Below are 27,189 nucleotides of genomic sequence, written 5' to 3'. Positions count from 1 at the left end.
CATCCATTTTAACCTTTGGACGAGTCTAATAATATCTATTTAATGTTGCTAATTACACTGACGGAAATTGAGCTTCCAATATGTGCACATATAAATGTCACTTTGATATCTGCAATTGGAGAATCAATGTGAATCATTCCTGTATGCCACAAACAATCAAATGCACAACTTTCCTCGAGGCTGCAAAATAGATGTCAAAATGTGAAAGATCCAAACATTCTCCATTATTAAAGTCCATCGATAAATTTTAACTTGGAACAGCATGTCGGCCGATATCAAAGATGATATTTGGGTAAAGCACCTTCACTGGAATAGAATGGATGATACAAGGGGGGCGTGTAGGAAGGAATAGCAGATGCTAGTTTGCACCGAAGATGGACACAAAATGCTGGAGTAACTCAGCGGGTCAGGCAGCATCTGTGGAGAAAAGGAATAGGTGACGTTTCAGTTCGGGACCCTTCTTCAGACTGAGAGTCAGGGGAGATGGAAACTGTAAAAGGTACAAACCCACTAGTTATACCTCTAGTTTCCCTCTCCCCTGACTCTCAGACTGAAGAAGGGTCTCGACCCAATATGTCACCTATTACTTCTCTCTGCCTGATCCGCTGAGTTACTCCAGCATTTTGTGTCTGTCTTTGATGATAAAAGGGAGGCTGAAAGTGCCTCTGAACTGGGGACTAATTTCACTGACGCACAGCCACAGAGGAGATACGTAGTGAAGAATTATTCATGATTTTGGATTGTGGAACAATGTCAACCATTAATTTAGAGTTTCCAAAATATTAATTTCCACATCAGTGCATCGAGGGCTTGGGACACCACAGATAAGATATGATGAGGTGTTACCCCCCCCCCCCGGATGAGGTGTTTCACACTAGGGCTTCCGAGATATCCTCGTTCTTCAGGAAACGGGGCTTCCCCTCCTCCATTATAGATGAGGCTCTCACTAGGGTCTCTTCTACATCCCGCAGCTCCGCTCTTGCTCCCCCTCCCCCCACTCGCAACAAGGACAGAATCCCCCTCATTCTCACCTTCCACCCCACCAGCCAGCGGATCCAACATATCATCCACCAACATTTCCGTCACCTACAACGGGACCCCACCACTGGCCATATCTTCCCACCCCCTCCCCTCTCTGCGTTCCGCAGAGACCGTTCCCTCCGTAACACCCTGGTCCACCCGTCCCTTCCCACCCAAACCACCCCAACCCCGGGCACTTTCCCCTGCAACCGCACGAGATGCAACACCTGTCCCTTTACCTCCCCCCTCAACTCCATCCAAGGACCCAAACAGTCTCTTCCAGGTGAGACAAAGGTTCACCTGCACCTCCTCCAACCTCATCTATTGCATCCGCTGCTCTAGATGTCAACTTATTTACATCGGAGAAACCAAGCGCAGGCTCGGCGATCGCTTCGCTGAACACCTGCGCTCGGTCCGCATTGACCAAACTGATCTCCCGGTGGCTGAGCACTTCAACTCCCCTCCCATTCCCAGTCTGACCTTTCTGTCATGGGCCTCCTCCAGTGCCATAGTGAGGCCCACCAGAAATTGGAGGAACCGCACCTGGGCTGGGCAGTTTGCCTGGGCAGTTTGCAGCCCAGTGGTATGAACATCGACTTCACACACTAGGGACAATTTACGCTTATACCAAGCTAATTAACCTACAAACCTGTACGTCTTTGGTGTGGTGCGAGGAAACCGGAGATCTCGGAGAAAAACCCACGTACTGAAGAACTTGGAGAACGTACAAACTGCATATAGACGGCACCCGTAGTCAGGATGGAACCCGGGTCTCTGGCGCTGTAAGGCAGCAACTCTACCGCTGCACCACCTGCCCTATCTGCCCACATGAAAACTGAAAGTGGTTCCATTTTGGAAGCACTCAGCATCACCAAAAATGATAGTATAAGACAATAACTGCAGATGCTGTAACAAATCGAAGGCATTTATTCACAAAATGCTGGAGTAACTCAGCGGGAGTACGGGTAGATGCACCAAAAATGATAGTGCTCCCACTCTCCACCCTCACAGCGACATGTACCCACCTGAAATAATTTCAAATCAATGGTAATAAATCTGTCAGGATCCCATTGAATTTATAGCAAAAACAATCAATAAAGATTTCCTTTATTGTATTACTCTGTATAGAGTTACAGAGCTGCAGTATTTCAAAAGGCAATTAATTGCTGGAATCAGCCTTGCATCAAAGGGCGTGCAGGGAGGAACTGTGCATGCTGGTTTGCACCCAAGATGGACACAAAATGCTGGAGTAACTCAGCGGGACAGGCAGCATCTCTGGAGAGAAGGAATGGGTGACGTTTCGGGTCGAGACCCTTCACATGGATGCCATAATGACGTTTAACGAGGCTCGTAGGCACATGGAAGTGCAGGGAATAGAGGGGACATGTACAGGGAGATGAGAGCAGTTTAATTTGTTCACTGGACTCAGTCTGAAGGGTCTCGTCCCCGAAACGTCACCCATTCCTTCTCTCCAGAGATACTGCCTGCCCCGCTGAGTTACTCCAACATTTTGTGTCTATCTTCGTGTATCAAAGGGCATTCATTCTGAAGGCGTTTATTCAGCTACCTAAAAAACAAGCTCATTTCTTGCACATCCAATCATTGTTTTTATTTTGATTCACGACCATGTTGCCAAGACTCGAGGGTCTGAGCTGTAGGCAGAGGTTGAGCAGGCTGGGACTCTATTCCTTGGAGCGCAGAAGGATGAGGGGAGATCTTATAGAGGTGAAAAAGATCGTGAGAGGAATTAGATCGGGTAGATGCACAAGTTGCTTGCCAGAGTAGGTGAAACTAGGACCTGAGGACATAGGTGTAAGGTGAGGGGAAAAGATTTAATAGGAATCTGAGGGGTAACTTTTCACACAGAGGGTGGTGGTGTATGGAACGAGCTGCCAGAGGAGGTAGTTGAGGCTGGGACTATCCCAACATTTCAGAAGCAGTTAGACAGGTACATGGACAGGGCAGGAGGGATAGTGTAGCTGGGACATGTTGGCCGGTGTGGGCAAGTTGGGCCGAAGGTCCTGTTTCCACACTCTATGACTCTAAAATGTATGGTGGTCAATTAACATTGACAATATTTTTAAACGAGCCAAATGATATCCGAATGTGTGAACCCACATTGACTGATACGACTGCAATTAAGCCTTGTTAGCCTGCACATAGTTCACCACAAAAATCAAGCAAAAATAAGCATGACAGTTCTCCAGTGAAAATCCTGCAACCAAGTGCAAGACTAGCAGCATTGAGACAATTAATGACGAGACTTGAGGGCTCATAACATCTGACAACGTACTGTATCGCAGACGATCTGAAACGAAACTCGGCAGCAAGAATATTCAAGCTTTTCTACTTTAAAAGGAATATTGCAATTTCAGAGAATGTTTTTACTGACGTGGCTGAAATTTTCAACTTAAAAGAGTTGAAGAATGTTTATGAGGCTGACATTTTCGCTGACCGGTTGGCAAATGTCTACCTCCAATATGACAAGATGGTAGAAAAAGATGGTAAAGCAAAGGATGTGACACTTTGGATAATTATTACAATGGGCTAATGAGATTGGAAACAATGGCTTTGTGTTTCCGTCATAGTTCCTGAGGAATAAGATGGAGTATGCAGTGCTATGTATGGCCAAACTCACCAGCTCTCTTTAACTCAAGCCTGGACTTTTCTGGTGAATTTTAAGAAGTACTCACCTTCTCTAACTTTTTGGCCTCAATGTGCCGTAACACCTGCTCCCTCCAGTCAGGTGGGACTTTATTGGCCCCCTGTACGTCCAGCAGAGAATGCTCAGATTTCACTCGGATGTTCGCCCTCTTGGTCGGACTAGTCCGTGAGTAGTTGAAGTCACTGATGGACATGGTTCTCTCTGGGGCGTCGGTGATGGGCGGCCGGGCGCTCTGCGGTCTGGAGGCGGCGGGGCCGTCGACGCTGTAAGTCCTGGCGGACAGGGGCCTCTGCGAGCCCTGGGGTAGCTGGGGCCCCCGGCCCAGTGTGTGGATGTCCCTGTAGGTCATGTAGTCGCCATCGGGAAGGGGCAGCCGCCTGCAGTGAAGGGCCTCCGAGAGCGCGACGGAGGAGTTGGACGTGACGCTGCTCTGCCTGTGCAAGGCAGTCCTCTGGCCGGCCTGGATTAACCTGTCGTTGGGCGGGCAAGCCCACATCTCCATCTGCCGAGGCCCTGCCCTCTGCTGCCCCGCGTACGGGGCGCCGGGCTGCGAGTTATTGCGGTTGGATAAGTTCACGTTGGCCGCGTGCTTGACGTAGTTGGCGTTGTCGTGCGTCTCCGGCCGCAGGTGGTGTTGGGGGGGAGCCACGCCGCTGGGCTCCGCGTGGAAGGCCGGTCTCTGCGGCCACACGTTCTCCTTGGGCAACGCGCTGCTGCTGTACTGGATGTTGTACTGGGGTATGGGAGGCATCTGTGCAACCATGGCCCCCCTGGTCAGGCTGATGCCCTGTGGGTTGAAGTTTTGGTCGAAGGTGTACACCGCTTTCTTGCACAGCATGTCCGAGGAAGACGCGGAGTTGCCAGTGAACGGCGGCGAAGACTGGTCGCTCAGGAGGCTGGCGGACTTGCTGCGGGGAATGCTTTGCCCCTGAACCACACCAGGAGACACCCTGGCCAGATCGCGCGGCCCGTTGTCATTGATGATATCGTAGATCTTCAATCCTCCCGTCTCAATGTGCGTAATGCTGTGGGACTTGACCACGGGCCCACGCGGACAGTCCCTCTGTGGAGAGAGCTCCTCCGTGCTCCGAGATATCGCTCCATCAACAATGGAAAACAGGCCCGGAGAATGTCCCTTCCCTGCCTCCACCTGTGGCTGGGGCCTCGGAACATCTTCCGGGCAACCGTTGATTTGGTTTTGAGGGAAGCTGATCGGATAGTCGTTCCCGTTCTTTAAATGTTCTGCGAATTTGGCGTCACCTTCCACAGTGTGCCCCGATGGCTCTGCCTCTATCCTCCCGTCGTGTTTAGTTTGGGTCACTCCGTCCAAACTCAGGACCACACCCTGGGCAGTGAGTTCGTTCTTGTTCATCCCGACCTTCAGCAACCTCTGGTACTGCCAGGGGCCGTTGTTCACGTCGATGCCTCTCTCCAGAAGGGCGAACTTCTCCTCAGCGTTAAAGTCAAACAACTTGATGGCATCCCTGTTCCCCGCAGGGGAACCAATCCTCTCCAGGCTCTTTGTGCTGATCTGAAACGGTACGTCCGACTTCGCTCCATTATGTAGCAGCGAGATTTCTGGAGCATCGCATCGATTGTTTCTGAAAAAACAACATTAAAGACCACTTAGAAATCAGTCTGAAGACCCGAAACGTCACCCATTCCTTCTCTCCTGAAATGCTGTCTGACCCGTTGAGTTGCTCCAGCATTTTGTGAAATAAATAACTTAGAAACAATATATAGTTTGGCGATACAGCGCGGAAACAGGCCCATCGGCCCACCGAGTCCGCACCGACCAGCGATCCCCACAAATATACACCGTCCTGCACACACTAGGGGCAATTTACATTTGTACCAAGCTAATTAACCTACAAATCTGTACGTCTTTAGAGTGTGGGAGGAAACCGCAAACAAGATCTCGGAGAAAACCCACGCAGGTCACGGGGAGAACGTACAAACTCCGTACAGACGGCGCCCGTAGTCAGGATCGATCCAGGTCGCTGGCGCTGTAAGGCAGCAACTCTACCGCTGCGCCAACGTGCCGCCCCAATTAATCAAGCGATAATTTCCAGATTTAAGGACAGTTTCTTCCCTGCTGTTATCAGGCAACTGCACTATCCTCCCTCTCACCCATTAGCGAGCGGTCCTGGGCTTCCATCTATCTCATTGGAGACCTTCAAAATATCCTGAAGGTGGAGGTTGACAGATTCTTGATTAGTGCGGGTGTCAGGGGTGATGGGGAGAAGGCAGGAGAATGGGGTTGGGAGGGAGAGATAGATCAGCCATGACTGAATGGCGGAGTAGACTTGATGGGCCGAATGGCCTAATTCTGGTCTTCTCACGTATGATCTCAATCGGACTTTACTGGATTTTATCTTGTGCTGAACACTCTACCCGTTAACCTGCATATTTTAACATGATGCATCTTATTATCCACAAGCACGGAACTAACAAACAAGGATCGAGCCCTCGTCTCTGGCGCTGTGAGGCAGCAACTCTACCGCTGCGCCACTGTGCCGTCAATATTCATCCTTTAACTCCCTACGTGTAGGACTATGGCGACACGGTGGCGCAGCGGTAGAGTTGCCGCCTTACAGCGAATGCAGCGCCGGAGACCCGGGTTCCATCCCGGCTATGGGCGCCGTCTGTACGGAGTTTGTACGTTCTCCACGTGACCTGCGTGGGTTTTCCCCGAGATCTTCGGTTTCCTCCCACACTCCAAAGACGTACTGGTATGTAGGTTAGTTGGCTCGGTAAATGTAAAAATTGTCCCTAGTGGGTGTAGGGTGGTGTAGGATAGAGTTAATGTGCGGGTATCGCTGGTCGGTGCGGACTCGACGAGCCTGTTTTTGCGCTGTGTCTCTACAAAACTAAACAAAACTCCCTGTGTGCAGGACACATCGGTCTTAGAGGTCCATTAGATGTCAGCTGACCTCTTCAGCAGTGGGATGGTAGTTTTAGCATCCCTGTCTGGCGTAGACTGCAAGGTCTCCTGACTGCTTTCTGTGTTGAGGGAAACCGTATCAGATATCCTCGACGGCGTGGAACAATTGCTGTTGTTCTGATTACTGTTTGGAATTAAGTCCTCAAGTAACGAATCAGCATCATCTGTTTGAGAGGAAACAAACAAAACAAAAACATTTGAATACGTTTGAGAAAAAAACGTTTTTCGCTCTCACCCACACAAATCCACTTCAGGAGTTTGTTTGTACTAATGGCCGTCATCACTAGGTACACTCAGTGATGGATAGTAATATTTCACTCAGAATCTAAAATCACCAATCCACTAGAAAATAATATTGCAAAAACCTATCCATTGCCTAGCTGTGGAAATTTACGACTGTGTTTAACTTACTCTCAGACTGAAGAAGGATTTTAGATTTAGAGATACAGCGCGGAAACAGGCCCATCGGCACACCGGGTCCACGCCGCCCAGCGATCCCCGCTCACTAACACTATCCTACACACACTAGGGAACAATTTTTACATTTTACCCAGCCAATTAACCTACAAACCTGTACGTCTTTGGAGTGTGGGAGGAAACCGAAGATCTCGGAGGAAACCCACGCAGGTCACGGGGAGAACGTACAAACTCCGTACAGACGGCGCCCGTAGTCGGGATCGAACCCGAGTCTCTGGCACTGCATTCGCTGTAAGGCAGCAACTCTACCGCTGCGCCACCGTGCCACAAGAAATTTGATCTTGGCCAGAAACGTCACCCATTCTTTTTCTCCAGAGACGCTCCCCCCCCCCCCCCCACCCCCACTCCCTTCCTCCTCCCCTCCCTCCATCCACCCCTCCCCCTCTCCTCCACCCACCCCTCCCCCTCCCGCCCCACTCCATCACCCTCAACACCACTTATCCTCCCTCTCTCCCCCCTCCCTCCCTAGGAGATAGATAGATTTAAACTTTAAAATGTGAATAACTTTTTTAATTTAACACCAATTTCAAATGAAACATGTAGGAGAGGATTCTCTTGAACTTCCACAGGTGTACGGTAGAGAGCATATTGACTGGTTGCATCACGGCCTGGTTCGGCAACTTGAACGCCCAGGACCGAAGAAGACTGCAAACAGTCGTGAACACTGCCCGGTCCATCACTGGTTCTGACCTCCCCACCATCGAAGGGATTTACCAGAATAGCTGCCTCTAAATGACAGCCAGTATCTTCAGAGACCCACACCACCATAGCCACGCACTCATTTCACCCCTGCCATCGGGAAGAAGGTACAGGAGCCTGAAAACGGTAATGTCCAGGTTCAGGAACAGCTTGTGTCGGAAAAAGAAAAACTGCAGATGCTGGTTAAAATCGAAGGTAGACACAAAATGCTGGAGTAACTCAGCGGGTCAGGAGGCATCTCGAGAGAGAAAGAATGGGTGACGTTTCGGGTCGAGACTCTTCGTCAGACTGATGGAAGTCTGAAGAAAGGTCTCGACCCGAAACGTTACCCATTCCTTCCCTCCCGAGATGCTGCCTGATCCGCTGAGTTACTCCAGCATTTTGTGCTTACCTTCCAGTCCAGCCTCTTCCCTACTGACATTTGGCTATTAAACACTACAACTTCAAATACGCTCTGAACTAGATAAACTATTATTGTTTTTATTACACTATTATTGTTTGGTTTTTGTGTGTACATGTGTGTGCGTGTGTGTGTATATATATATATATATATGTGATATACATGCGTGTTGGTGCATGTGTGGGGACAGTTTCCAGCAAGTCGTCTCAAAATACAAAGGGCACTTTGTCATGTCTTATCTACATTTTGTCAAGTTTATCAACCTTTAAGTGTGGCGCAGTGGTAGAGTTGTTGCCTCACAGCGCCAGAGACCTGGGTTCAAACCCGACTACGGGTGCTGTCTGTACGGAGTTTGTACGTTCTCCCCGTGACCTGCGTGGTTTTTTTCCGGGTGCTCCGATTTCCTCCCGCACTCCAAAAACGTGCAGGTTTGTAGGTTAATTGGCTTCTGCAAGTCGTAAATTGTCCCTAGTGTGTGTAGGATGGAGCTAGTGTACGGGGTGATCGCTGGCTGACGCGGGCTCGGTGGGCCGAAGGGCTTGTTTTCCACACTGTATCTCTAAAGTTGAATCGGGAAGCTGAAGGCATTAATCAGAACCAACCTCTTTTCTCTTTCCCCAGCACAAGTACTTTCGGTTGTGTGATTGGTATTTCAATCAAGGGGAGCCGCAGTTCTGCCATCTTCATATCTTCATCAGAAATGCTGTTCTCAGAGTCCTGTCAATTCACAAAGGAGAAAGGAGGCGATAAAAAGATGACCGAACAGTTATTTCAAAGGTCTGTCAAAAAACGGCATTTCACAACAAAAAAAAGTGTTTTCAAAAAAAGTGTTTCAAAAGTGTTGTGTAAAAGGTTCAGAAATTTCACTCTAACGAGTTGACTTGATTGATTAAATTTGTCCACATTTCAATTTTCATAAAAAGAAAGTTAAAGGCGACTTGGTAAACTTGTATTAGATGTTAGGTAGAGACAAAAAGCTGGAGTAACTCAGCGGGTCAGGTAGCATCTCGGGAGAGAGAAGGAATGGGTGACGTTTTGGGTCGAGACCCTTCTTCAGACTTCTGAAGAAGAATCTCGACCCGAAATGTCACCCATCCCTTCTCTCTCCAGAGATGCTGCCTGACCCGCTGAGTTACTCCAGCTTTTTGTGTCTACCTTTGATGTAAACAGCATCTGCAGTTTATTTTCCGACATGTATTAGATGTCACCGTCGTACCTCCAGGGCATCGTCCTCCGCAGGTTTACGCAAATCCCAGGCATCTTCCACGTCGGAGTTTATTTGTGCATCTTCCCCATTGCCGTTCAATTCTTGCTCAGCAGTTTTGTTTATGCAATTTTCCACCGTAATCCGCTCCATGTTTTCTGACAATGCGGTGACATTACCGGCACATTCCTTGACCTGACAATGTAATAAATTGATCAGTTTCCCACCTGGGATAAATAAAGTTCTATCGATTCGTAATGTTGACTTTTTAATAAAAAGTTTTGACGTGGGAATTTTTTATGACTGTTCCTTAAAGTTACTGCACTGTCACATTCCACTAACCCGGCACCTCCAGGACTTTAGTGGTGCCGGAGTAGTGGACCTTCTGGAATGTTCTCCCGACGATTTCATGGAAAATAGGTGCAGGAGGAGGCCATTCGGCCCTTCGAGCCAGCATTTCACACTTCTTAAAAACACGTTTACCTTGCAGTGAGTTTCCAGTGAGTTTAAAGGGGAAGGAGGGAAAGTGGAACAAAATGAGTTTCAGTTTAGTTTAGTTTAGTTTAGAGATACAGTGCGGAAACAGGCCCTTCGGCCCACCGGGTCCGCGCCGACCAGCGATCCCCGCACATTAACACCATCCCACACCCACTAGGGACAATTTTTATATTTATACCCAGCCAATTAACCTACAAACCTGCACATCTTTGGAGTGTTGGAGGAAACAGAAGATCTCGGAGAAACCCCACGCAGGTCACGGGGAGAACGTACAAACTCCGTACGGACAGCACCCGTAGTCGGGATGGAACCCGGGTGTCCGGCGCTGCATTCGCTGTAAGGCAGCAACTCTACCGCTGCGCCACCGTGACCGCCCGTTTTGGCTTGTCGAAAGCAGGAAAATGCAAGCAGTGGGGACCCTGGCTTTGACCACTCACCCACGTCCTGCTCCAGACTCCAGGTACCAGTCGTTCCCCACTCTGGACCCTGGCTGTAACCACACACCAGGGCAGCACGGTGGCGCAGCGGTAAAGTCGCTGCCTTACAGCGCCAGAGACCCGGGTTCAATCCCGACTACAGGCGCTGACTGTACGGAGTTTGCAACGTTCTCCCCGTGACCTGCGTGTGTTTTCTCCAGGTGCTCCGTTTTCCTCCCACACTCCAAAGACGTGCAGGTTTATAGGTTAATTGGCTTCTGCAAATTGATCCGAGTGCGTAGGATAGAGCTGGTGTACAGGGTGATCGCTGGTCGGCGCTTCCACGCTGTATCTCTAAACTAAACTAAACTAAACTAAGCCCATGTTTGCGATCCTGGTCTGCAGCTACAACCATGTTCCCCACTCTGAACCCCGGACCCTGATCACCCAACTAGCCCACGTTTCCGACCTCTGGTATCCAGCCCCTACCATGCCCCCCACTCTAAACCCTGGCTTTGACTACATACTCCCACTCACACCCAGCCAACCTCAAGTATCAGTACCCGTGGGTACCAAGTATGAATGAGTGAGCCAGATGTCAGAATAATTGGATACCAGATTATTGTGCTTTTACTCTCTCTTAATGCCCGGCTGTCAAAACAGCTTTATTGAAATGTTGAAATATGTTGCCCATATCTGAAAGGGCAATGAATGAATCCCTGCATTTAGCTTGATAATTGTCGTATGCTACCTGGCATGTTTCTACATAAGTACCATATTCAGTTTTCTGAATTATCTCTCTAGAGCAGTAGATCGTGACTACACAAGGCACAAAAACAGCAATGACCACCATGTTATGGTCTCTTATACAATGATGCAAAAATCTGCATTTATTAGTTTAGTTTAGGGATACATCGCAGAAACAGGCCCTTCGGCCCACCGAGTCCATGCCGACCATTATCAAGGAATTGGACACGCTAGAGGCAAGAAACATGTTCCCAATGTTGGGGGAGTCCATAAGGGGCCACAGTTTAAGAATAAGGGGTAGGCCATTTAAAACTGAGATGAGGAAAAACTTTTTCAGCCAGAGAGTTGTGAATCTGTGGAATTCTCTGCCTCAGAAGGCAGTGGAGGCCAATTCTCTGAATGCATTCAAGAGAGAGCTAGATAGAGCTCTTAAGGATAGCGGAGTCAGGGGATATGGGGAGAAGGCAGGAACGGGGTACTGATTGAGAATGATCAGCCATGATCACATTGAATGGCGGTGCTGGCTCGAAGGGCCGAATGGCCTCCTCCTGCACCTATTGTCTATTGACCAGCGATCCCCGCACACTAACACTGACCGACAGGCTGTGGACTGGGAACGCGGCCAGAGGCCTTTATCGAGGCCGCGGTCGGCACCACGGGAGCGTGAAGTGGGGCCTCAGCGACGGTGAAGCCTCGCGACAGCAGAGCCTCGGCAGTGGTGATGCCTCGCGGGCCGACAATCGATGAAAGCGTGGAGGACCGCCGTGGGGGGAAGGGAAAGAACAATGGAGGACCCGACATGGGGGGGGGGGGGGGGGAGCGCCGTGAGGGGAGGTGGGGGGAGAACAATGGACAATTGGGGATGGGGGGGGACCGCAGTGGGGTGGAGGGGAGAACAATAGGAGGAGCCGGCGTGCTTTGTAATCATGTCAGCACTGTATGTGGCTGCTAATTGTGTACCCCGCAAATTTGCACCATCCTACACACACTGGGGGCAATTTACATTTGTACCAAGCTAATTAACCTACAAATCTGTACGTCTTTAGAGTGAGGGAGGAAACCGAAGATCTTGGACGAAAACCCGCGCCTGGTCACGGGGAGAACGTACAAACTCCGTACACACAGCACCCGTAGTCAGGATCGATCTCGGGTCTCTGGCGCTGTGAGGCAGCAACTCTACCGCTGTCTGTACAGAGTTTGTACGTTCTCCCCTTGACCATGTGGGTTTTCTCTGAGATTTTTGGTTTCCTCCCATATTCCAATGATGTACAGGTTTGTAGGTTAATTGGCTTGGTATAAGTGTAAATTGTTGCTAGCGTGTGTAGGATAGTGTTAATGGGCGGGGATCCCTGGTCGGCGCGGACTCGGTGGGCCGAAGGGCCGGTTTCCTCGCTGTGTCTCTAAACTAAGCAAAACTTAATTAAATTACACTAAACTAAATTAGATTCTTCTCACCTCTACGGAACTCTTTGCTGTGACTGATCTCTCTTCATTTTGCTTCATTTCAGCTCCAGAGTCGTCTGAGTTTCCCTCATCCTTTAGCCGATGTACCACGCTCTGAGCCGTTTTAACCATGTTTTTGAGCTCATCAGGGTAAGGTGTGGGATACCTTTTCAAGTTACCTTCCTGTAGATGAATGGATTTCAGTTAGTTTATTAACCCCCCAACAACCCTGGCAAAATGAACATGTATTTACCGCAATTTAATACATTTCAATCAAATCAAAATAATAGAAACATAGAAAACAGGTGCAGGAGGAGGCCATTCGGCACTTCGAGCCAGCACCGCCATTCATTGTGATCATGGCTGATCATCCACAATCAGTAACCCGTGCCCAACTTCTCCCCATATCCCTTGATTCCACTAGCCCCTAGAGCTCTATCTAATTCCCTCTTAAATTCATCCATTGATTTGGCCTCCACTTCCCTCTGTGGCAGAGAATTCCACGAATTCACAACTCTCTGGGTGTAAAGGATCCTTCTCACCTCAGTTTTAAATGGCCTCCCCTTTATTCTAAGACTGTGGCCCCTGATTCTGGACTCCCCCAACATTGGGACCATTTTTCTTGCATCTAGCTTGTCCAGTCCTTTTATAATTTTATATGTCTCTACAAGATCCCCTCTCATCCTCTAAGCCCCAGTGAATACAAGCCCAGTCTTTTCAATCTTTCCTCATATGACAGTCCCGCCATCCCAGGGATCAATCCCGTGAACCTACGCTGCACTGCCTCAATTACAGGGATGTCCTTCCTCAAATTAGGAGACAGTAAGACTATACACAATATTCCAGATGTGGTCTTACCAGGGTCCTATACAACTGCAGAAGGACCTCTTTACTCCTATACTGAAATCCTCTCGTTATGAAGGCTAACATGCCATTAGCTTTCTTCACTTCCTGCTGTACCTGCACGCCAACTTTCAGTGACTGGTGTTCAATAATGGTTGCTTCATTCACATATTACTACTGTTCAACATCTTCAACATTTACAAAGATGTTGCTAGGACTCGAGAACCTGAGCTATAGGGAGAGGTTGAGCAAGCCAAGACTCTATTCCTTGGAGTGCAGGAGGATGAGGGGCGATCTTATAGAGTTGTACAAAATCATGAGAGAAATAGATCGGGTAGACGCACAGTCCTTTACCCAGAGTAGGGGAATTGAAAACCAGAGGACATAGGTTTAAGGTGAGGGGGGAAAAGATTTAATAGGAACCTGAAAGATAACTTCTTCTACACAAAGGGTGGTGGGTGTTTGGAACGAGGTGCCAGAAGGGGTCGTTGAAGCAGGGACTATCACGAATGTTTAAAAAACATTTGGACAGGCACGTGGTCAGGATAGGTTTAGAGGAATATGGGCCGAACGCAGGCAGGTGGGACTCGTGTAGACGGGGCATGTTGGACGGCGTGGGCAAGTTGGGCCGAAGGACATGTTTCCACGCTGCATGTTCAGATAAGTTTTAGTCTGTCATCAATTTATAGCATTGACAACATATGGATGATGCGAGTCTTCGTATACATAAAACGTGAGTATTTTATCCTCAATACCAATTAAAATGAGAATGCTCAGAAATAATTAACATGGTTTTCATGCCATTGTGGATAATCAGATTAAAAAGCAAAATTAACTGAGTTCTGTTTTAATCCCTGAGATTTGCATATTCACATGAACCATGGTTAAAATTGATTCGGTACAAGGATTTAATTGTACCAACCTTTATGTTAAAACTAATTTCACATGACATTTGAGCAATACTATCATCTAGGCACTTTACGATTTTATTGTAGAAAATGGAAACACTTTTCCTGCTGCTTTATCAACAGATCAACTCGTATAAGATTATTAAGGGGTTGGACACGTTAGAGGCAGGAAACATGTTCCCAATGTTGGGGGAGTCCAGAACAAGGGGCCACATTTTAAGAATAAGGGGTAGGCCATTTAGAACGAAGATGAGGAAAAACCTTTTTCAGTCCGAGAGTTGTGAATCTGTGGAATTCTCTGCCTCAGAAGGCAGTGGAGGCCAATTCTCTGAATGCATTCAAAAGAGAGCTAGATAGAGCTCTTAAGGATAGCGGAGTCTGGGGGTATGGGGAGAAGGCAGGAACGGGGTACTGATTGTGAATGGTCAGCCAAGATCACATTGAATGGCGGTGCTGGCTCGAAGGGCCGAACGGCCTACTCCTGCACCTGTTGTCTATTGTCTATTAGTTGAATGGAAAATGCAAAGACATTTTTTTCCTCCCTTCCTGATCATTATTTTAGTTTTTAAACAAAAATTGAGCTAAATTTCTGTACAAGGCTTGAAAACCTTTGTTATAACTTCAAACAAAATGGTTTGAGTTACACAACCCAAGTGAGATCAGCTATCAGGCAACTGAACCATCCTACCAACATCGAGAGAGCAGTACTGAGTTACTATCTACCTCATTGGAGACCCCTGGACTATATTTGATCAGACTTTACTGGTCTTTATCTTACCAAACGTTATTCACGTTATTCCCTGTAACATGTATCTGTACATTGTAAATGGCTCGATTGTAATCATGTGTTGTCTTTCAATAGACAATAGACAATAGGTGCAGGAGGAGGCCATTCGGCCCTTCGAGCCAGCATCGCCATTCAATGTGATCATGGCTGATCATTCTCAATCAGTACCCCGTTCCTGCCTTCTCCCCATACCCCCAGACTCCGCTATCCTTAAGAGCTCTATCCAGCTCTCTCTTGAATGCATTCAGAGAATTGGCCTCCACTGCCTTCTGAGGCAGAGAATTCCACAGATTCACAACTCTCTGACTGAAAAAGTTTCTCCTCATCTCAGTTCCAAAAAAAAGTTTTTCCTCATCTCAGTTCTAAAAAACTCCTCCTGATCTCCTTCCTAAAGGAACGTCCTTTAATTCTGAGACTGTGACCTCTCGTCCCAGACTTTCCCACTAGTTGAAACATCCTCCCCACATCCACTGTATCCGAGCCTTTCACCACTCTGTACTTTACACTGAGACCCCCCCCCCCCCTCCCTCCTCCTCCCTCGTCCTTCTAAACTCCAGCGAGTACAGGCCCTGCATCTGCTGTTCTTTGTGTCTGATGTCTCTGTTGGTTTAAGTGAATAAATTGGCCACTAGTTGATCTTACCCGTGATGGTGCCTCCCTCTCATCCTTGTCTTCGTCACACTCAAAAGCCACTTGAGCCCGCTGCTTCCTCTGTTCCTCCCACAGCGATGGATTGAAGCTTTCATTGTCTGAGATGAACAGCACTAAATCCACAAAGCAGAACACAACCTCTTATTAGAAATCTCTTCCAGCAAACAGTTGTGCAGGGTCCCGCTGGTGAGACCACATCTGGAGTAGTGTGCGCAGTTTTGGTCTCCTAATTTGAGGAAGGACGTCCTTGCTGTTGAGGCAGTGCAGCGTAGGTTCACCAGGTTAATCCCCGGGATGGCGGGACTCTCATATGAGGAAAGATTAGAAAGACTGGGCTTGTATTCACTGGAATTTACAAGGACGAGAGGGGATCTTATTGAAAGGTATAAAATTATATAAAAGACTGGACAAGCTCGATGCAGGAAAAAATGTTCCCAATGTTGGGGGAGTCCAGAACCAGGGGCCACACAGTCTAAGAATAAAGCGGAGGCCATTTAGAACTGAGATGAGAAGAAACTTTTTCACCCAGAGAGTTGTGAATTTGTGGAATTCTCTGCCACAGAAGGCAGTGGAGGCCAATTCACTGGATGCATTTAAAAGAGAGTTAGATAGAGCTCTAGGGGCTAGCGGAAGCAAGGGATATGGGGAGAAGGCAGGCACTGGTTACTGATTGTGGATGATCAGCCATGATCACAATGAATGGCGGTGCTGGCTCGAACGGCAAAATGGCCTCCTATTGCATCTATTTTCTGTGTTTCTGTGAATCATCAAAACCATTCACCAATTTGACCTGAACTCACTTCAAAGGGTTTAACCAAAATAAAATAAACATTTATTTGGATGGAGACAAGTGCAGATAGCAATGGACGGATAATAGATAAGACGGATGAAAACAAGAGGCAAAACCCGACTAAAGCTCACTTAAAAAGATAATGTGAGTGGATCCTTCCGAATGAGCTATTACACGGCATTAATCTTTGTGCCACCACAACTCAGCAACGTCTTACGGTTGTGCCGGGGAGAAATAAGGATACATTAGTTCAGGATTTATGCTAAAACTGCAAGAAATTGCTGCGAATTGTCACATCACACAAACCAACCTCCCTTCCATTAACTCCATCTACACTTCTATCTGCCTCGGCAAAGCCAGGAGCATCATCAAGGACAAGTCACACCCCCGGTCACTCCCTCTTCTCCCCTCTCCCATCAGGCAAGGGGTACAGATGTGTGAACACGCACACCTCCAGATTCGGGGACAGTTTCTTCCCAGCTGTTATCAGGCAACTGAACCATCCTATCAACAACTAGAGAGCAGTCCTGAACTACTATCTACCTCATTGGCGAACCTCGGACTATCTTTGATCACACTTTACTGGACTCTATCTTCTGCTAAGCGTTATTGCCTTTTGTATATGCATCTGTGCACGGCTCGATTGCAATCATTTATTGTCTTTCCGCTGACTGGTTAGCACGCAACAAAAGCATTGTTTTAATTGTACATGTGACGATAAACTAAACTAAATTAAACTACTAGAAAGTAGTTGAAAGGGGCTAAGATAGTGAAAGAAGTATTTAAAACCGAACCAATACCTACCATCTTCTGTTCTGGGCTGTTGAGGGAACATGTAGTTTGTGAGCACTTGCTTCTGTGTTTCTGGATCCACCTCTTTCTGAAGGGGAATTAGTGGCTTTGACTGCAAAGGAAAAATTAAAATGTTACTGTTTGACTGCATTTCCCGATCGGCATGACTTTTCAGGAGAGCAATAACAGACCTGTCATGGGCCTCCTCCAGTGCCACAGTGAGGCCCACTGGAAATTGGAGGAACAGCACCTCATATTTCGCCTGGGCAGCTTGCAGCCCAGTGGTATGAACATCGACTTCTCCAACTTTAGATAGTTCCTCTGTCCCTCTCTTCCCCTCCTCCTTTCCAGTTCTCCCTCTATCTTCCTGTCTCCACCTATATCCTTCCTTTGTCTCGTCCCCCTGACATCAATCTGAAGAAGGGTCTCGACCCGAAACGTCGCCCATTCCTTCTCTCCTGAGATGCTGCCTGACCTGCTGAGTTACTCCAGCATTTTGTGAATAAATAACAGACCTATGATGACATTTATAGGTCGCGGTGGCGCAGCGGTAGAGTTGCTGCCTCACAGCGCCAGAGACCCGGGTTCGATCCTGACTATGGGTGCTGTCCGCACGGAGTTTGTACATTCTCCCCGTGACCTGCGTGGGTTTTCTCCGAGATCTTCGGTTTCCTCCCACACTCCAAAGACGTGCAGGTTTGTACGTTAATTGACTGGGTATAAATGTAAAAATTGTCCCTCGTGGGTGCGGGATAGTGTTAATGTGCGGGGATCGCTGGTTGGTCCGGACCCGGTGGGCCGAAGGGCCTGCTTCCGCGCTGTAACTAAATATGAACTAGGTAACAATTCCCAGCTACAGGTCCACCACAGATTTTCTAGCAACTGATAGACAATAGATAGACAATAGGTGCAGGAGGAGGCCATTCGGCCCTTCAAGCCAGCACCGCCATTCAATGTGATCATGGCTGATCATTCTCAATCAGTACCCCGTTCCTGCCTTCTCCCCATACCCCCTGACTCCACTATCCTTAAGAGCTCTATCCAGCTCTCTCTTGAATGCATTCAGAGAATTGGTCTCCACTGCCTTCTGACAGATTCCACAGATTCACAACTCTCTGACTGAAAAAGCTTTTCCTCATCTCAGTTCTAAATGGCCTACCCCTTATTCTTAAACTGTGGCCCCTTGTTCTGGACTCCCCCAACATTGGGAACATGTTTCCTGCCTCTAACGTGTCCAACCCCTTAATAATCTTATTGTTTCGATAAGATCTCCTCTCATCCTTCTAAATTCCAGTGTATACAAGCCTAGTCGCTCCAGTCTTTCAACATACGATAGTCCCGCCATTCCGGGAATTAACCTAGTAAACCTACGCTGCACGCCCTCAATAGCTGATGGTTCAGAACCTCCTTTAATCCGGACAAAATTACGAGACCGCATTTGGAATCCCCCCCCCCCTCGACAATGTCCGTGCCGGGTGAGACAGCTGATCTCGACCTCATCCAGGGATTCGGAACTCCGGCCTGATCTGTTCCAGATAGGGTTGCCAACTCCCAAATAAGGCACAAAAGGTGATGTCACCGCCCCGCGCCCCACGTGATCTCACCCAGTCAGCGGCCACGTGCTCCCGCTCCACCAATGGCGGCCACCCGGGCCGGGAGGCGGGTTACTGCGCAACCACCGTTAGGCGGTGCCCGGGCCTACCGTGTCCGGGCCTACAGTGTCCGGGCCTACAGTGTCCAGGCCTACAGTGTCCAGGCCTACAGCGCCCCCCAGGCCTAATACAGGACAAGGGCAGTCCCATAAGGGACAAGCCAATTTAGCCCAATATATGGGATGTCCCGGCTAATAATAATATTGGCAACCCTAGTTCCACAGCTGATATCCGTGGCTGGATTTCCGATCAACAGGTCGAATTTGTTCCACTGTAGCCGGGGCTCTGGAACTCCGGCCTGGCCAGAGCCGGCAGATCCGTTCCCAAAGTTGACATCTGAGGCCAACGTTGCAGGAGGGTATCTCAGCTCCCCGTTACGATCCCATTGGCCCTCTGCTGGTCCGGCAAGGCTCGGGAACCAAGGGTGCCGGAAAATCGGTGGTAGACCATGATATATCACGGTTGACCTTCAAGCTGTCAGAATTGACTGTCATAGTACTATCATGCGTGGGAAAGAACTGCAGATGCTGGTTTAAATCGAAGACAGACGCAAAATGTTGAAGTAACTCTGCGGAACAGGCAACTTCTCTGTACAGAAGGAATGGGTGACGTTTCGGGTCGAGACCCTACCAGAGATGCTGCCTGTCCCGCTGAATTACTCCAGCATTTTGTGTCCATCTTCAATAGTACTGTCATAGTTGTCCTCACAAGAATATTCTCAACTAATAGGTATAACTAATAGTTTTTCCTCATCTCAGTTCTAAATGGCCTACCCCTTATTCTTTAACTGTGGCCCCTTGTTCTGGACTCCCCCAACATTGGGAACATGTTTCCTGCCTCTAACGTGTCCAAAGAATAGACATGACAGTATTTCAAGACTGCTTTGACGTTCAATATGACCAACAAACTTTTACAAGAACTCTGGCTTACCATCCTTCCATCAAATTCCTTGAACTGGTGGTGACAAAACTATTGATTTCATTCATGAGTATCACTGAACATCCACAGATTGAAAAGCAAAGATGTGGCTTCGAGAAGTCTGAAAGCCAAACAGAAATGTTCCCGATGTTGGGGGAGTCCAAAACTAGGGGCCACAGTTTAAGAATAAGGGGTAGGCCATTTAGAACGGAGGTGAGGAAAAACGTTTTCACTCAGAGAGTTGTAAATCTGTGGAATTCTCTGCCTCAGAAGGCAGTGGAGGCCAATTCTCTGGATGCTTTCAAGATTTAGACAATAGACAATAGGTGCAGGAGGAGGCCATTCGGCCCTTCAAGCCAGCACCGCCATTCAATGTGATCATGGCTGATCATTCTCAATCAGTACCCCGTTCCTGCCTTCTCCCCATACCCCCTGACTGCGCTATCCTTAAGAGCTCTATCCAGCTCTCTCTTGAATGCATTCAGAGAATTGGCCTCCACTGCCTTCTGAGGCAGAGAATTCCACAGATTCACAACTCTCTGACTGAAAAAGCTTTTCCTCATCTCAGTTCTAAATGGCCTGCCCCTTATTCTTAAACTGTGGCCCCTTGTTCTGGACTCCCCCAACATTGGGAACATGTTTCCTGCCTCTAACGTGTCCAACCCCTTAATAAGCTTATCGTTTCGATAAGATCTCCTCTCATCCTTCTAAATTCCAGTGTATACAAGCCTAGTCGCTCCAGTCTTTCAACGTATGACATATTTCAAGAGAGAGCTAGATAGAGCTCTTAAGGATAGCGGAGTCAGGGGGTAGGGGGAGAAGGCAGGAACGGGGTACTGATTGTGGATGAACAGCCATGATCACATTGAATAGCGGTGCTGGCTCGAAGGGCCGAATGGCCTACTCCCTGTCTATGGCCAACCCCTTCTTAAGGGGTTGGAGAGGCTAGATGCGGGAAGATTGTTCCCGATGTTGGGGAAGTCCAGAACAAGGGGTCACAGCTTAAGGATAAGGGGGAAGGAAGTGTTTTAGGACCGAGATGAGAAAACATTTCTTCACACAGAGAGTGGTGAGTCTGTGGAATTCTCTGCCACAGAAGGTAGTTGAGGCCAGTTCATTGGCTATATTTAAGAGGGAGTTAGATGTGGCCCTTGTGGCTAAAGGGATCAGGGGGTATGGAGAGAAGGCAGGTACGGGTTACTGAGCTGGATGATCAGCCATGATCATATTGAATGGTGGTGCAGGCTCGAAGGGCCGAATGGCCTACTCCTGCACCTATTTTCTATGTTTCTATTGTAAAATGTCTATTGTCTATTGTAAAATGTTGGAAATACTCAGCAGGTCAGGCAGCCACTGTGAAGTGGGAAAGAGTAGATGTATCAGACTGATGACCTTTCATTGGTTCTGAACACAAAACACAAGGTCCCCTGAAAGTTCTGCTCTCAAAGTTAATGACCTCGTTAGGAGATTAATTGGAGGAGAATACGGATCAGAGAGGATTAAAAAAATGTTCTCAAATTGAAAGTGTGCGTCTTATGGTCTCCCACAAGAACCTATGCTAAATGCCTCGATCCTTCACGATATTAATGATGTAGATGACACAAGAGAGAGCCAGATCTCCAAGCTTGTTTCCGACAGCAAAGACAGACACAAAATGCTGGAGTAACTCAGCGGGTCAGGCAGCATCTCTGGAGAGAAGGAATGGGTGACGTTTCTGGTCGAGACCCTTCTACAGACTGAGAGCTGCATTGTGACTCCTGAGTCTTTCACTCAATGTGTCAGAAAGAAAACTGCAGATGCTGGTTTAAATCGAAGGTAGACACAAGATGCTGGAGTAACTCAGTGGGTCAGGCAGCATCTCTGGAGAGAAGGAATGGGTGACGTTTCGGGTCGAGACCCTTTCTTCAGTCACCCATTCCTTCTCTCCTGAGAAGCTGCCTGTCCCGCTGAGTTACTCCAGCATCTTGTGTCTACCTTTTTATACTCAACGCCCCTGACCGATGAAAGCATGCATGCCATGGCGCATTCTTTACCACTCGATCTACTTGTGCAGCCATTTTCAGGAAGCGATTGATTTACACAGTGGGGCATAGATCAGTTACAGAAATGGGTGGGGAAAAATGCAGTTGGAGTTCAATCCAAGCAAATATGAGGAGTTGCACTTTAGGAGATGGAATGCAAGCGGAAAATATACAATTAATGGGATGACACTTAACACCATTGGTGTAGAGAGAGTACTTGGGTCCATATAAGAAAATAACTGCAGATGCTGGTACAAATCGAAGGTAGTTATTCACAAAATGCTGGAGTAACTCAGCGGGTCAGGCAGCATCTCGGGAGAGAAGGAATGGGTGACGTTTCGGGTCGAGACCTTTCTTCAGACTGATGTCAGGGAGGCGGGACAAAGGAAGGATATAGGTGGAGACAGGAAGATAAGAGGGAGATCTCGGAAGGAGGAGGGGAAGAGAGGGACAGGAACTATCTAAAGTTGGAGAAGTCGATGTTCATACCGCCGGGCTGCAAGCTGCCCAGGCGAAATATGAGGTGCTGTTCCTCCAATTTCCGGTGGGCCTCACTATGGCACTGGAGGAGGCCCATGACAGAAAGGTCAGACTGGGAATGGGAGGGGGATTGAAGTGCTCGGCCACCGGGAGACCAGTTTGGCCAACGCGGACCGAGCGCAGGTGTTGAGCGAAGCGATCGCCGAGCCTGCGCTTGGTTTCGCCGATGTAAATAAGTTGACATCTGGAGCAGCGGATGCAATAGATGAGGTTGGAGGAGGTGCAGGTGAACCTCTGTCTCACCTGGAAAGACTGTTTGGGTCCAAGTCTGTAACTCCCTGAAAATGGCAACAAAGGCAGACAGAGTGGTAAGGAAGGCTTTTGGTATTCCTGCTTTCATCGGTCGGGGCGTTGAGTATCAGACTCAGGAGTCACAATGCAGCTCTCAGTCTGAAGAAGGGTCTCGACCAGGAAAGGTCACCTATTCCTTTTCTCCAAAGACCCTGCCTGTCCCATCACAACGCAGCTTGACACGACTTTGGTCAGGCCACACATGTAGAGTATTGCGTGCAGTACTGATCAGCCCATTACAGGAAGGGCGTGGAGACTTTTGGAAAGAGTGCAGAAAAGGTTCACCAGAATGATGCCTGGATTAGGGGGCGGGGGGTTGAGCTACAGGGAGAGGTTGGACAGACTTGGATTATTTTAAACGGCAGAGATTGTGGGCAGACCTAATAGAACTATATAAAATTACTAGACCAAGTGGACCCGTTGGGCCCAAACCTCTCCTGCATTGGTGCAGCACCCTCTCCTCCTCCCCCACTCTCCCCACTTCCTCCTCCCCTCTCCCTCCCTCTACCCCCCTCCTCTCCTCACCCTTCCTACCTCCCTCCCTCCCTAGGAGATGGATTCAAACTTTAAAACGTGAATAACTTTAAAAATATAACACCGATTTCAATGAAACTTCTTCCATTAGCACAAAAGGGACGACGGTGAGTAAGGTGGGCCTAAGATTGTCGCGCTACCGTGTACCGTTTTGGCTGTAGTTCAGGAACAAACAAACAAACAAGAGTTTTAGTGTAGAGATGAGATGGAAACGCTCAGAACAATTTTCCAAGGATGAAAAAAATCAACCACTAGATGGCGTGGGTTTATGGTGAGAGGGGCAAAGTATAAAGGAGGTGAGTGGGCCAAGTTTAATTTTTATTTATCTATTTATTTTTACAGGGGGTGGTGGTTGAAAGTTAACAGTGGCACTTAAGGGACTTAAATAGCAGTAAGCATATATACACACCAATCAGCCAAAACATGATCACCTGATAAGCCAAAACATTATGCCCACCTGCCCAATATGGGGCTCCGTGTGCAGCCCCATACGCAGCAGGGTGCGATACACTGTGTATTGTGACACATTCCTCCCGTGACCACCATTAACATTCTCTGTGACTTGTGCCACAGTCGACCTTCTGTCGGTTCGGACCAGACGGGATAGCCTTCGTTGCCCTCGCGCATCGATGAGCCTTGGGCGCCCAACACCCTGTCTGTCGCCGGTTTGTGGTTTGTCCCTCCTCGGACCACTGTCGGTCGGTACTCACCACTGCTGACCGGGAGCACCCCACAAGCCTTGCCGTTTCAGAGATGCTCTGACCCAGTCGTCTGGCCATAACAATTTGGCCCTTGTCAAAGTCGCTCAGGGTCTTTACTCCTGCCCATTTCTCCTGCATCCAACAACTTCAAGAACTGACTATTCACTTGCTGCCTAATATATCCCACCCCTTGACAGGTGCCATTGTAACAAGATAATCAATGTTATTCACTTCGCCTGTCAGTGGTAAAAATGTTTTGGCAGATCGGTGTATATATATATTTTTAGTTAACATAGAGCATGGTGGGTGCCTGGAGCATGCTGCTGGGGTGGGTAGTGGGGCAGGCATGCGGAACATGGATTATGTGTAGGCAGATAGGGGTAGGTCTCGGTATCATGACCGGCACAGACATTGTGGGCCGAAGGGCCTGTTCGTGCGCTGTTCTTTGTTTTATGTTCCAAGTATACCCTCAGATCAAAAAGGGACGAGGAGAAACTTTAAAATGGAACATTGTTGTAAAAAAAATTACCCGTTTCATTTTTAAAACATAAAAACAAAAGTAGCATTTTTGGATTTTAAAATAAATTGAAGTAAGATCTCTGTTACTGAAAGAAACGCTGCAGTTTTCAGGTGAACTAAACAAAATCTTCCCTCTTGCTAAAGGAGGGGCAGCTACTAGATCATGCACTGGGAAATATAACCCAGCAGGACAACAGAGCAGAACAAAGAGATTTTAATAAAAGTTTGCCTCAGGATAAATCTTAATTATCACAGAGCTGCCCCTCCACAATGTTCTGTTGTTCTATCGACGGAGTGAAAATAAAATCCCAGCGTCGTGAATAGCAGCTCGGGTTAAATCGAATGTGCTAGTGAGTGACATCGCATTGTCAAGCAGTGAGAAATGGATATAACATTTTCGCTAAAACATACAAAGGGAATTCGATGAAGTTTTTTTTTTGAATGCGGGCAGGGTGGTTAAGATCTGGAATTCACTGCCTGGAGGGCTGGGTTTAAAAGGGAATTAATTTAGCACTAGAAAGAGAATAATTTACTGGGCTGTGATGAAAGGCTGGTTAAATGTGACTGATGAGAAGGCTGCTTAGCAGGAATGCATCGGCTGTATCTATGCACTCCACCTTATTCCCTTTATCCTGCATCTTTACACTGTGGACGGCTTTACTGTAATCATCTATAGTCTTTCCACTGACTGGATAGCACCCATCAAATTGGGCGGTCACGGTGGCGCAGCGGTAGAGTTGCTGCCTTACAGCGAACGCAGCGCCGGAGACCCGGGTTCGATCCCGACTACGGGCGCCGTCTGTACGGAGTTTGTACGTTCTCCCCGTGAACTGCGTGGGTTTTCTCCGAGATCTTCGGTTTCCTCCCACACTCCAAAGACGTGCAGGTTTGCAGGTTAATTGGCTTGGTAAATGTAAATGTAAAAATTGTCCCTGGAGCGACTAGGCTTGTAAACACTGGAATTTAGAAGGATGAGAGGAGATCTTATCGAAACGTATAAGATTATTAAAGGGTTGGACACGTTAGAGGCAGGAAACATGTTCCCAATGTTGGGGGAGTCCAGAACAAGGGGCCACAGTTTAAGAATAAGGGGTAGGCCATTTAGAACGGAGATGAGGAAAAACTTTTTCAGTCAGAGAGTTGTGAATCTGTGGAATTCTCTGCCTCAGAAGGCAGTGGAGGCCAATTCTCTAAATGCATTCAAGAGAGAGCTAGATAGAGCTCTGAAGGATAGCGGAGTCAGGGGGTATGGGGAGAAGGCAGGAACGGGGTACTGATTGAGAATGATCACCCGTGATCACATTGAATGGCGGTGCTGGCTCGATGGGGCCGAATGGCCTACTCCTGCACCTATTGTCTATTGAGAGGCTGCATATCTGGACAGAAGGAATGGGTGACGTTTCGGGTCGAGCGAGACCATTCTTCAGAATAGCTTTTCAATGTACCCCAGTACAGGAGACAGACAATAAATTAATCTAAAATGGCTGTCTCTGCACACAAACATTCCAAAACGTAAATGCTGAATTGTGCTGGAACAGCGAAACCACAGGTCAGGTTTACTTTAGATCGACACAAAATGTAACTCAGCAGATCAGGCAGCATCTCCGGAGAGAAGGAATGGGTGACGTTTTGGGTCCAAACACCTTTCCAATTCTTTTTCTGCCTGACCCACACGTTGAGTTACTCCAGCATTTTGTATCTATCTTCAGTGCAAACCAGCATCTGCAGTTCCTTCCTACAGACAAGGTTTACTTTAGTATATTATAGACAATAGACAATAGACAATAGACAATAGGTGCAGGAGGAGGCCATTCAGCCCTTCGAGCCAGCACCGCCATTCAATGCGATCATGGCTGATCACTCTCAATCAGTACCCCGTTCCTGCCTTCTCCCCATACCCCTTCACTCCGCTATCCTTAAGAGCTCTATCCAGCTCTCTCTTGAAAGCATCCAACGAACTGGCCTCCACTGCCTTCTGAGGCAGAGAATTCCACACCTTCACCACTCTCTGACTGAAAAAGTTCTTCCTCATCTCCGTTCTAAATGGCCTACCCCTTATTCTTAAACTGTGGCCCCTTGTTCTGGACTCCCCCAACATTGGGAACATGTTTCCTGCCTCTAATGTGTCCAATCCCCTAATTATCTTATATGTTTCAATAAGATCCCCCCTCATCCTTCTAAATTCCAGTGTATACAAGCCCAATCGCTCCAGCCTTTCAACATACGACAGTCCCGCCATTCCGGGAATTAACCTAGTGAACCTACGCTGCACCCCCTCCATAGCAAGAATATCCTTCCTCAAATTTGGAGACCAAAACTGCACACAGTACTCCAGGTGCGGTCTCACCAGGGCCCGGTACAACTGCAGAAGGACCTCTTTGCTCCTATACTCAACTCCTCTTGTTACGAAGGTCAACATTCCATTGGCTTTCTTCACTGCCTGCTGTACCTGCATGCTTCCTTTTATATTATTGTCACGTGTGCTGTTACCGTGAAAAGCTTCTGTTTCCCTACTATCCAGTCAAAGAAAAGACTATACCTGAACACAGTGCACAGATAAAGGATAAAGGGTACAACATTTAGTGCAAGATATCCAGAAGCAGGGGCCACACAGTCTAAGAACAAAGGGGAGGCCATTGAAAACTGAGATGAGAAAAAACATTTTCACCCAGAGAGTTGTGAATTTGTGGAATTCTCTGCCACAGAGGGCAGTGGAGGACAATTCACTG

At 48.0% G+C, this 27,189-nt stretch overlaps 1 protein-coding gene across 2 annotated transcripts in view; it reads right to left on the bottom strand.

Annotated features, from left to right (window-relative positions):
• Window positions 1-27,189, bottom strand: part of erbin (erbb2 interacting protein) — a 160,016-nt gene that overhangs the window by 43,265 nt on the left and 89,562 nt on the right. For both annotated transcript variants that reach the window (XM_078396706.1, XM_078396709.1), the window contains exons 13-19: window positions 17,297-17,396; window positions 15,694-15,815; window positions 12,526-12,696; window positions 9,422-9,604; window positions 8,808-8,922; window positions 6,619-6,793; window positions 3,714-5,286 (exon numbers count right to left, since the gene is read on the bottom strand). In XM_078396706.1, coding sequence (XP_078252832.1) covers window positions 3,714-5,286; window positions 6,619-6,793; window positions 8,808-8,922; window positions 9,422-9,604; window positions 12,526-12,696; window positions 15,694-15,815; window positions 17,297-17,396 — 2,439 coding nt within the window. The remainder of the gene's footprint in view (window positions 1-3,713; window positions 5,287-6,618; window positions 6,794-8,807; window positions 8,923-9,421; window positions 9,605-12,525; window positions 12,697-15,693; window positions 15,816-17,296; window positions 17,397-27,189) is intronic.

The sequence above is a fragment of the Rhinoraja longicauda genome, chromosome 3 (assembly GCF_053455715.1).
Source record: "Rhinoraja longicauda isolate Sanriku21f chromosome 3, sRhiLon1.1, whole genome shotgun sequence".
Lineage (NCBI taxonomy): Eukaryota > Metazoa > Chordata > Chondrichthyes > Rajiformes > Arhynchobatidae > Rhinoraja > Rhinoraja longicauda.
The sequence above is the reverse complement of the archived record's forward strand: the minus strand, read 5'-3'. Positions and strand labels throughout refer to the sequence as shown.